The following is a 12733-nucleotide window of genomic DNA, read 5'->3' on the forward strand; positions in this document are numbered from 1 at the left end:
CAATAATAAGATTGAATGTGACTCTTTATATTCTTATAAAAAAAATTAGTAAAATTTGGGTGGAGCTTAATTTATTAATGTAGTCCTAAATTACCTATCTATTACTTATTTATATATAAATAAAATAAAGAGCTTTTTAAATTGGGTGGAGTTTAAATTTATTAATGTATTCCTAAATTACCTATCTATTACTTATTAAACCAAAAAATATTTTAATAATATACACACAAAGCATATGCTGATTAGCTGAGTATATATAATATATTTAGTAAAAATTAATTAATTAAATAATAAAATATGTAAATAATGAGTTGACTAAATTTGTTTATTTATCTAAAAATCTAAAATAACATATAATTTTCATCAGCATAGCATTAATTATTTACCTTGTACAATTTTTTTGGAGTCAAGTGTTAGAAATTTTACATCAATAATTTATTATATAGTGTGCTTTGTATATTAATATTATATATAAATATTTGTGTGTGCGAACGTTCAGAATACCAATCCTGACCGACAGACCGAGTCCACTTCCTACTGTAATCGCCACCTTTGACTAATTTCCTGGTGGTTGCTTAAATAATGCATGGCTTAACAATGAAAACACTGATCTCAAAAGTCAAAACAATTATATATGTTGGTATATTACTAAAAATTATTTTTTTATAAAATTCAGTAAGAATAAGACATAATTTCATATTTGATTATAAATCATTATGTGAATAAGGATTGCATGTAATTCAAGGTGTCAGAGTTCAAATTTATCTCATTATCATGGTTTGCAATCGCGATCGCGGAGACCGTCGCGGAAGTCACCGTTCCAGTTCTCATGACATTTCGCGGAACGGTCACAACACGACTATTTTTTAAAAATTAATATAAATTGAAATTTTTGAAAAAATATTTAAAACTATGTAAATCAAAATAAATATCATTTAAATAAATTATTTGATTAAAACAATATAGTAAATATTTTTTTAAATTTTATTCACGTCTTATTGAATCACAAAGCATATATTTGTTATATATCGAAACAAGAGATTATTTTTCGAAAAAAATAGTTTGATCAATATCAATTTTCAAAATTTGCATATTTAATATGTAATTATTGCAATCTACAACAAGTTTAACTTATATTCTAAATTTACATTTTAAAACTATTTTAATATATTTTAAATATACTTTCAAAATTAACTTTATTAAATAAATAATTGATAAAATAGATCGAGTACTTTTATGTTCTTCTATCAATTTGTTAAAAATTCATATTATATATATCATTTATGAAATCTATACAAATTAAAAAGAGTGGGTCGAGCTATACAAATTATATGTATCATTTATGAAATCATTTACTCATAATAAGAAGAGTGAAAAAAATAAAAATACAAAAAAAAAAGAAAAAAAATAAACAAATAAGAAGAGTACAGTGAAGAGCTTGACACAGCACCTCGACCCACGACCCAGGTCTGAAGAGTGGTCGAGGTGGGTAGAAGACTCGACCCAATTTTTTAAAACCCCAGCATGGTCTGAAACCAAATGGATTTTTTTTAATACCATACAACCCCCTTCCTCGATTTAAAAAAGTCAAAATCTTTTTTATTTAATTAAAATTTAAATTGATCATATTTTTTTTAATGACCCCTCCCGTATTCCTTTTTTTTACCGTTCCGTTCCGTGTTGTTTCGTCGATCCGTTCCGTTCCACCGATAACACGCAGTTTTCTATCTACGTAACGACGTCCCAAAGCATCAACGTTCACACCCCATAACTTTGTCAAGATGAGCCTTGTTCTTGTTCCGGAACGACCGTTCCGATACCGTTTCAGCAAACCATGCTGGTTATCCATTGAGATTCACATGCATCACAATGCAAGGGAATTGTTTTTTAAAATAACATTTACAGAACTTTTATTGACAGCTAATCGAATCTACAATTGCATCATTTTGTGAAAATAAAGTATAGAATTCCAAAACTCAAACTCTGGAGATGAATAGCCACGTCATGGATCTACATATTCCTATTTTTTTCAACAATAAAGGCTTTTTATGAACTTGCGGTTTTAGAATGACTTGCGCACGAAAAATTATGCATAAGTTTCGACTATCCAATAATTGATGTTGCTACGAACATTTGGCATAATGTCGTTACTATGTGTTGACTACGGGTGAGCAAGATTTCGGTTAAACCGAAAAAACCGACCGAACCGATTCAATTCGGAAATTCGGTTCGGTTATTTCGGAAATTCGGTTTTGAAAGTTTAAAAAATCGGTTAATTCGGTTCGGTTCGGTTTCGGTTTTCGTAAAAAAAAAAATCGGTTAACCGAATTAACCGAATAATAAAGTAATTTTTTTTTAAAAAATAGATTTATTATATAATTTATAATATTTTTAATGTTTTTATATTTAATTTTATTTTTTTAAAAAAAATCGGTTAATTCGATCACCGACCGAATTAACCGATTTTAATTCGGTTAATTTGTGATCGGTTATTAAAACTAATTCGGTCGGTTCGATTATCAAAATTAAATTCGGTTCGGTTCGGTTATTGATAAAATTCGGTTCGGTTCGGTTATTGACCGAACCGACCGAATGCACACCCCTAGTGTTGACTATGTTGTGTCAGAATCAGCTCTGAGAAGATGAACAAACCATCCCTCTCCAGGATATCAGGGTCTTTTCCGAGCGAATCTTTCAACACTCAAGTCATAGACCAAGAAAATAATGTATGAAAGACTTGTAGTTCTTCTCGAGCTTGGACAATAGAACAATGTGTGCAACAACAGTAAGCAGTAATTCGAGGCAAGGATAAGTTCTTTATCCGCAACGAAATTGCCCGTATAACAGTGCTTTATGTTGGTGACGATCGTCTATAAGATACAACGACTTCGAATCAAGAATGCAGCATTACAACTCTTGATACCAGCGAACGAAATATGTAGAACTCTCAAGTTTCGGAAGAGAAGAATGCAACGAAAATGTATGCAAAAGTGTCTGATGAATGCCTGCAGGAAACTATTTAAAGAGTGAGTCACATAAGCCAGGGGACACACCCAAGGTACACGCGCACAAGCCAGGGGATGCATGGTTCAGTGCCAAGGGACGCACTGGGTAAAACGCAGCTATCTGGACGGATGCACTGTTTGTTCCAGACACAGACGGAGCACCGAACAGAGCCGGCTTGCCGCGCGCGCTTGTGTTTTAACGAGACCCAGCCTATCAACGTCTTCCTCCTTCTAAAAACTTATGGTACTCATTGGGGCTCAAACTTGGAGCTAATAAGAAAAACGTTTTTGCACATTTTTCAATGTGGGACAGCTTCCATTCCCTTTCATTCACTACTCATCTTTTATCCAACAAGACTGAATATATAAGACAATATTCTATGCCGTCGACTTAACCATTTGACTAGCTATATGTATCACGAGTGCATGGAGTATGTTGTTAGCTCTGTCGATGTCTTGATATCTTATATTGAGCTTTTCAAATGATGACTAAAATGCTAAATCAACTGCTGAATGTAATCCGACAACAACTTAAAAAACATATATTTTAAAAATAATTTGATTGGAGAGGTTTTGTAGTAGTGCTGCAAAACGTCAAAGTTAAGAGCGGACGCTATTTTGCAACGTCTGTTGGATACAGCAGCGGACGCTGCCACCTTAGCAGCCTGGGCAGTCGTATGATTCAGAAAAATCAGTTATGGTCAAATTATGCATATCGGAAGTATGAGGAGTAGGCGAGAAAATCTAGTGAACACCATGTTGCCAAATATGATGTACGAGAGCAAACTGTTCGGTCGCGATTGGAGGAAGGCCAAGTCGTGGCCAACATATATAGGTAGTGAAATTATCAACAAGCGATTGTTCATGTGGTAAATAGACTACTTTTGGCATCTCATGTTTCCATGTTATTTGCACCGCTAAATGGTACTCGTTAGCTCCCACAACGCTTGTGCAGTCGTGGTACAACATGTCTGAGTACCTAACAATGTACGAGGGTAGATTTCAACCTCTTGCAGATTAACGATACTGGGATCCACTCACGTTTGAGTTGCATCACAACCCGGTTAGACGTGAAAGAAGAAGAGTTGGTAGGGACAGAACAACTCGATTATGAAATGAGATGGATATGCCAGTAGTTAGAGAAATACAACAAAAAACTGTACATATGTAAAAATGTTTTTAAAAGTTAAATTCTTATCAATGAATATGTATTTTGTATTGATGTTGATTAAAATTTAATTATAATGAATATTAAATTTCGGGTGTTTTTAGGCACTGAGACACGTTTTTTCATAAAGGTGCGCTGGGGTGGGTGAAAAGGCCCGCTAGGGCTCGCTGCTCTCACTAAAGGGCGCGTTGCGGGCATGCACGCTGGGGCGGGCAGAACGGCCCGCTGGGCGTGCCTGTCTCGACTATGCGTCGCTCAAGCGCACCTACTTTGGCCTGAAAACTCTTTCATTTGTCCTTCAACACTGTCATTCGATGTTCCCAAACATGATTGTCATATTCTTGTTAATATAAAAAATTCTTGTATTTGACTTGTAAAAATTAAATCAATATTTTATATAATTCTAATATATATATATATATATGTGTGTGTGTGTGTGTGTAGTATATAAATAATTGATTATATGTTATACCAAAAATATTATTTTCGGTGTATTTTAATGCAAAATATTAGAATTGAATTCAAAACTAATAACCTGAGATCTACGAGTTTAACTTAAAGGTGTCACGCTCGGGTGTATTTCGGATGCGGATCATCTAAAAAAATAAACAAGTACGGAAAATGAGTAATTAGTTAAAGTGTCATTTTCTATATAAAAGTGGAAATATTAATCATGAACCCAGGATTCCTTCTTTTTATTAAAAAAATTTCAAATAAAAAATACTTGGGTACGGTGGACCTGACTCGGTCAATAATCTAGTTGCCAATCGCGTCCATATATTATAGCCATATATGTTAGATAAGAGGTAATTCGGATTTAAGTATCCATCTGATTTATATATCGTTGACTAAATAGACTTTTTGAAGTAAAAATTGTTGTATGGATAGATGATGCGTTTGGATTGATATTTTTAATTAAGTAGGTCTCTTCTGAGACGGTCTCACAAGTCTTTATCTGTGATACGAGTCAACTCTATCGATATTCACAATAAAAAGTAATACTCTTAGCATAAAAGGTAATATTTTTTCATGGATGACCCAAAATAAGAGATCCGTATCACAAAATACGATCCGTGAGACCGTCTCATACAAGTTTTTATTTTTTTAATTTGAAATGACATATTTGATTGCACGAATGATTGATTTCAAATAACATACATATGAAGAGTACTTTAAATCAATTACAAATAGTAATCAGATGACATAACTTAATATAAACTCAGAAGATATTTGGAAAGGGAAATTAAAGTTTATGCTTCATGATTTTCTATATAAAAGTGGAAAGGGCATGAAAGTAGATATATTTTAAAATTACGTTATTTAGTGACAATTCTGTCCATGTAATGATTAATAATTGATTGAGTAAAAGTTTCGGTCGTACAAGCAAAAGATTGCCGCAATACGAAACATTCATTCGCCTCTCTTTTTAGACCATTTGATTAACATTTTATTTTCCTTCTCTTTTTCAAATAAGACAAAAACTTGTGTGAGACGGTCTCACGGGTCGTATTTTGTGAGACAGGTCTCTTATTTGGGTAATACATGAAAAAGTATTACTTTTTATGCTAAGAGTATTACTTTTTATCATGAATATCGGTAGGGTTGACCCGTCTCACAAATAAAGATTCGTGAGACCGTCTCACAAAAGACATACTCTCTAAGTAAATTAAACTTTGATAATTTTTACATATGGTTCAATTCCTCGTTTGATTTTTATGTAGATTAAATCGTGTTTATGTATGGATTTTTAAAAATAGCCCAAATTTATTTTTTTTCCTTCTTTTTAAATTTTAAATTCTGAATAATAAATTACTACAAATCATTATCTTAGCAAATCTATATTTTCAACCTTTAGCAAAACGGGTAGTGTTCGGATTGCTTATCCTGAAATGAATATATATTTTAAAATATTCAGAGTCTTTTTAGTTAGGTTTCATATGTGGTCAAGAGAGTGTACATTTTGGAGGGGCGGGCCTTTAATTTAATTGCTTTGTAATTTACTACAGTCCATGAAAGCGAGCCCAATTGGCTCAGCCCCAAAACAAAAACACACGCCCAGGGGCATGCTTTACGTCTGACTTCGTCCAAGACATTCCGACTACGCCGCTTCCCCCAAAGAGGCAGACATCTAACTAACAGGCACACACATTATAATCAATTTGTTATTGTATTCTATGGAGCTCGCTGTGATTGACACATGAAAAGATTAGTACAAGCAACTACCAAAGCTGACGATTAAATTGTGACATTATGTTGATAATAAACATATAGTATGATACTTGCGAAACTATCTTAATTTTATCGAAATTTAACTGCATTTTACTCAATCACATAAATCTACGCGTTATATTGATGGGTAGTTAGCCGTGATGCTCGCAACGTGTTTGGGAAATTGAAAATAATGTTTCACTATTTGACAAAATGAAATTTCAAAATATAATTGGTATTTGACGGGATTTCATGAAATTTTATTTAACTAAGTGACATCCTAACAGATCAATAAAAATAATAAGAAATTTATATTTCTTACTTGAGTTAGACGATATCAGGAATCTTTATCTTTGAGACGAGTGAACTCTATCGATATTCACAATAAAAAATAATACTCTTAGTATAAAAGGTAGCACTTTTTCATGGATGACCCAAATAAGATATTCGTATCACAAAATACGACTCGTGAGACCGTCTCACACAAGTTTTTGTCTTCTTACTTATAAATTTAAAGTCTTCTTTACAAATTTTACAAAATATCATTTATTTTAAATTTTTACAAAACATGAAATCTAAATTCAATTTCAATTCCAAATCCAATTTTTTAGACATTCCAACACATAGTTACATGGTACTATACAATACTCAATAATAATAATAATAATAATAATAATAATAATAATCTATATTATATTATTAAGTGTGAGACCTTTAGAGTAACTATCTTAGAAGATACTAAAATATTTAATTCTATAATTACCCTTCTTACCATACTAAAAACCTCTTAAGTCACTCCATATTTTACGTAGGAAAAAAGCAATACAAAACTTTATTTTTAAATCAAACAATTATTCTAAATTTAAAAATAATTTCATTTTAATTGTTAATATTATTTGATCAAATTAAAAATAATAATAACATGTAATCTGATACTAGTAATAACAAAGGATACCGTAACCACTTCACCAAGCTTACTTTTAACGTTAGCACCAAGTGAAGCAAACCCGTGTCATTATAACACAAGTTTTTATCCAAAGTACTATTAAAATTTTAAAACATGACCACACCAACACGTAATTCTAAACACAATTATAAAATTATATGCAAAGTGTAATATTTTGTGAAGATATCCAATTCACATGATTCTGCCACGTGCTTAGCTCGGCTTTGTAAAGTAATGTTCATTCTTATGCTGCCTATTATGTTAATTAGCTGTATTGTATATGTATATATATTTTAAAATAAAAATATTGTGAAACGATATGATAAATTAAATTCATGAGACAAATATTTTATCCAAATCACATATAAAATATCATAAATATTACTCATTATTATAAATAGACGTGTCATTAATTTTATTCATCTAATTGTAATGATATAAAAAAAAAATCACTGATAAATATATAAATATCTTGATTATATTCCTTGCGTCCAGTAATCTCCAGCTTTAGTTTCGAAAATACTTATTAAATGGGGAAAAAAATTCCCTCTATATATAAAAGTCATATACACTCACCCAAATCTCGCAAAACCAAGCGCAACGTGTAGAGAGAGAAAAAGGGCGAGACTGAGAGCAATGGCTGACTGGGGACCCGTGATAATAGCGGTGGTGCTGTTCGTGCTGTTGAGTCCGGGTCTGCTCTTCCAGTTACCGGGTCGGGGCCGGGTCGTCGAGTTCGGGAACATGCAGACCAGCGGGTTATCCATTTTAGTCCACACAATCATTTTCTTCGGCCTCATCACCATCTTCCTCATCGCTATCGGCGTCCACATTTACACCGGTTGATTTGTCTTCTGAAAATTAGATCTGTGATGTAATTCTATGTTTGTTTGATTGAAATGGAGTTGGAAGATTCGTGATTGTCGGTAATCAATTATCTGCTGTTTTTCAGTAATATTTAATGATAATGGTGGAGTGAGTTTTTATTTAATTTCTGGGCTTTCGGAGTGGAGGAACTGCTGTGAAAATTTTAGTGTTGAATGTTAATTCAAGATTTTCTTTCTTTTATCCTTTAGCACATACATATCGATTTCAGGCTCGAATGAATTTTAAATTACTTCGTGATAACTGTTTTTGACATTTTTTAAAGTCGATCAACACGTTTCACGGGTCGTATTTTGTGAAACGGATCTCTTTTTTGGATCATTAATGAAAAATTATTACTTTTTAAGCTAAAAATATTATTTTTTATTGTGAACGTCGTTAAAATTGATCTTTCTCATAGATAAAAATTCGTGACCGTTTCACAAGAGATATAGTCTTTAAAGTTTATTTATACCTTGCATGTAAATTTTTTTATTACATTAGAAAAGATGGATTCGTATGCTTTGCTTCATATGGAAACTCGGAAAATTTATTTACATTTTTTTATACTATATTATAAATTAATGTGCAAGATTTAAAATATTTTAGAAACTAATGCAGATCACTACTTGAAGAATATTATTATTCTATTTACAAGAATAGAATAAAAATAAAGAAATACCCAAACTCAACGAATAGATTTAGGTCACTTGATTTTTTTTGAAAATGGTTTTATTGTGTGTTCAGTAAAAGCTCCATACTAAATTTAAATATTTCGAAACTACCAAAACTATATTTCGCTGACATGGAGTTTTACCATATCATAGCATAAATTTTTTTGAAGACAAGCAGCCTATGGTTCCTAGCTACATATAAGGCAAACCGGTTGGTTCCAGAGTACCTCTCCATAGGTTACATTTTGATCACATGGGCCAGCATGTAGCCAAATTTGGTCGTGTGGGGAATTTCCATCGAGCCCAACCACTACAATTAGTTTTTGAAATGGTAGCCACCCACCACAGTCATTCTGCAAACTTGTCTAAGATTTTATTAAACCATTTCAACGAACTTTCAACTCCCATCAGAGTCGGACATAAAGACATCAGTCTTAGAAACGATTAATTATACAGTTCGGTTTTGCTAATATGAAAAACCAAAGAGGTACAAGATACATTGATATCCCAGCTCTCGAGAACTCGAACTGAATATAGAGAACACCCTCTAGTATAATGATGAACCGAACCACCACTTCAGCCTTCAAAACAATCTATATATCATATATAGAGAAGAATATCCACAGAGTTCCGCTGCTGCAGGAGCCGTAAATTGGAATCACACAATGCGAATGTCGTTGCTAAATCGTGCCCCAGCCCACAAGCATGTTATTATCCAGCTATATGAATCCCTCATAAAAGCTTCCATGCTGCAACACAAAGTAAAATTAACCATCTTGCCGTGTTCAGAAGAATAGACATCATTGTAACACAGACTACAGAGTTAACTTAGAGCAGCTCTAGAAGTGTTGGCTCTTAGGTTCGATTATCCGAACGTCCAACACTTTCTACAACTTCAGGTGATGTTATGACTCTGATGCTCAGTAAATAATGCATGTATGTATTAGTTTTCTGTATGGAACAGAGGAAAGGTGAAGATCAAGAAAGATTCTCGCAGGTATGAAAAACCAATGAATGTAAAGATGAATAGATACTGATGATTGCTGATAAACAACCATAGATCTCCCGGCTTCTTGTCATCAAATGTGATATCCGACGTTCAATTGGTTTTTTCCCATGTATGGAAGTATGGAACCTCTATTCCTGCAACTTCTCGGGGTCTAACTAGTTCGAACACATACTGGTGGATGTTTCTTTTAAGGGATACAGAGTTTTCTTGTCACTTGAACCATCGAACATCTATTTAATATTCAATGGTTTAAAAGTTGCACGGAATCTGCAAATGAAAGGCCCAAGCTTTCATTATATCTAAAACTAAACATTGAACCTTCCATTACATCACCATCCAGTTTAAAGCTAAAAATTTGTTCCCGGGAAGCCAAAATCATGCGACAAAGTCCAGTTAACACGTAATCAAACCAACCCAATCTTGTTGATTTACTCATCATCAGAATCACCCAACCCAATTTCACTAAAATAAACTAAGAGACACAACCAGAGAGCACCAAGGGAATCCCAACAAACCACACAATAAGCAATTTAAGTTGCGAAATTTCAATTCTTAACACAGACGATTGCCTGAGTCCCTCATCCTTCCCAATTCTTCAATGAAAAATTCATATTTCCAACAATTACACAATTTCAAAACAGAATCAGTAATCACCAAGAAATCTCCAACGAATAGTTATTTAATCACAAAAAATATAAGAAAAACAAACAAGAATTCTTACAAGGGACATCTTTCGACGGGGAAGAGGGGCCAGAATTGTGACACAAAATTGCTCTCCCAATCATCGAAATACTCGAAACAATCCCAACGAAGTACAGAAACACAACCAATCCAATTATCCAAGGCATCAACATGAACCCTATGAAAAAAGTGACGGATCCGCACAGCATCAAAGCCAGAGAAATCCCAAGAAGCAAAGAGGCAAATCCAGCTGGAGTTATCTGCTCAAGAGACGTCGCCGCTCTCCTCCTCTGATGGATATCCGGCGTTTGATCCGAAAAACCCACCGACGTCGGCGGGGATCGCATAATATTCATAACTAAAGCAGTTAACTCATAGAGAATCCTGGAATGTTGATCTGTTTGAGTTTGCTGGTTCCCTCTCCTCATACTCGAATCTTTTTTTCCCCGAAGGATTGATTTTGTAGTCTTTAATTATAAAAATAAAAGCTTTTTATGCTAATTTGAGGTGGGAAATTAGTGCGAAAATCGAGGTAAATGGATAAACTTCGGTATTACGAAACGGATAAGATTAATGTTATTTATGAGAAATTTTCTTTTTCGGATACAAATGGAAGATCAACGAACGAGGCATGAGAAAATTGATCGAAAAAGGCCCAGAGGGTGGATTGAAGTCAGAACAAGGTTCTTCAATGGCAGATTTCTTATAGAAAATAAATTAATATTTTTTTCGGTATCATTATTCCATGGCTACTGTTCATTATCTTCCAAGTTAAAATCCTATGTTGTGAACTCCATCGTACCAGCGTTGTACATTGCATACTTTCATATTTTTTAGAATTATTATTATTATTTGCAAGAATAATATATTGCTCCATTTATGGTGATACTCCATGTATGACCTCACTATTCTTGATTCATCCTTCACCTATAAATATCAGGTTTGAACGTATTATTATTAATTCATTATATTATTTTTCAACATCATCTTTAGCTGCTCTCATCTCATATCCTCAGTCTTTGAGTTGAGCGTCGGAGGAGATACGCCGGGACACCCTCCCGGCCTCTTTCTAACGGTCTTATTCTTGATTTCAGGCTCAGGACAATTTCAAAACATGCGTTTGGACTAATGACACTTGCTGGAATCGGATCCTAAATTTTCCGTGAGTATCATATGAGATAAGAAATAGTTAGATTTTTGGATCAAAATTCAAAAATAAATCTAAAGATTTGATAATGTTTATCAATTTATTATGTCAACAAATTTACATATCATTATCATCTCATCCTACTATAAATCAAAAATCGTGAAATACAAAAGACTGGTAGGTTGATGTACAACACCGGGCGCAGGGGATTGCGCTTTAATAATTCCACACGCGTATAGAGAAAGAAAATGAAATAAGCGTGCTATTCGGTATTCGCTGTATGGGAAAGCAAAACGAAAATTGATTGAGCTGACACATGCCGTGAGTATATGACACGCGCCACCCGCCGATTTATCAAGGCGTACGTTGGTCTTATCCTCTCTACATAGTCACGAAATTACGCTACTTTGTCCTTTATTATTATTATTATTATTATTATTATTATTATACAGCGGAAAACGGACAGTGTCTTCTTTTGTACAAGGGGCATAGTTAGTATACGTACTCATAATTTCCATTTATAAACCTTTTGTTTTAACAAAAAAGAAAATGAACGAAAAAGTGAGGAAAAAAAGTTCCCGAGATGGGACGTAAAAGCAGCGATTATTTAGATCGTGATGATGGCAAGTGGCAACTCGAATTGACCTCTACATTATTTGATTTGATGAGACAAATTTTTTTTTTTTTTTTTTGGGTATGACGACAACTTGTCAAAGGTTGGTCATGACTCATTATTAGTTAATAATATATGGGAGGTCTGATTAGTTGATTTTTCTGCAAAAATAAAAGTTCAAGAATGTGTTAAGATCTTACAATCTTCCACGATCAGACCTCAGTTTAAAAAAGTCTGAAACATTGATATTTAAAACATCAACAACGAAAAGAACATTAGTCTTTTATATTTAAGTAATCATTTCTTATAAATACAATATATGATTTCGCAACTTATATAAGTTGGTACTAAGCATATGTCTTGGTTTTGTTTTGCTATTGCAATACATAGAAAAATTTTCACCTAATATTGTGAACTA

The 12733-nt window shown here is 33.2% G+C and overlaps 1 protein-coding gene and 1 long non-coding RNA gene across 2 annotated transcripts; one reads left to right on the forward strand and one right to left on the reverse strand.

The window, feature by feature from the left end:
- The first annotated feature begins 7885 nt into the window (after positions 1 to 7885).
- On the forward strand, positions 7886 to 8395 carry LOC140990308 (uncharacterized). Its single transcript, XM_073459926.1, has one exon. The coding sequence runs from the start codon at positions 7964 to 7966 to the stop codon at positions 8171 to 8173; it is 210 nt and encodes a 69-aa protein (XP_073316027.1). The 5' UTR covers positions 7886 to 7963; the 3' UTR covers positions 8174 to 8395.
- Positions 8396 to 9216: 821 nt separating this feature from the next.
- LOC140990274 (uncharacterized) lies at positions 9217 to 11431 on the reverse strand. Its single transcript, XR_012177622.1, has 2 exons — positions 10596 to 11431; positions 9217 to 9614 (listed from the first exon to the last, which is right to left on the reverse strand). It is a non-coding gene; the product is annotated as an uncharacterized lncRNA (long non-coding RNA).
- Positions 11432 to 12733: the final 1302 nt, after the last annotated feature.

Source organism: Primulina huaijiensis, chromosome 12, assembly GCF_012295235.1.
Source record: "Primulina huaijiensis isolate GDHJ02 chromosome 12, ASM1229523v2, whole genome shotgun sequence".
Taxonomy (NCBI): domain Eukaryota; kingdom Viridiplantae; phylum Streptophyta; class Magnoliopsida; order Lamiales; family Gesneriaceae; genus Primulina; species Primulina huaijiensis.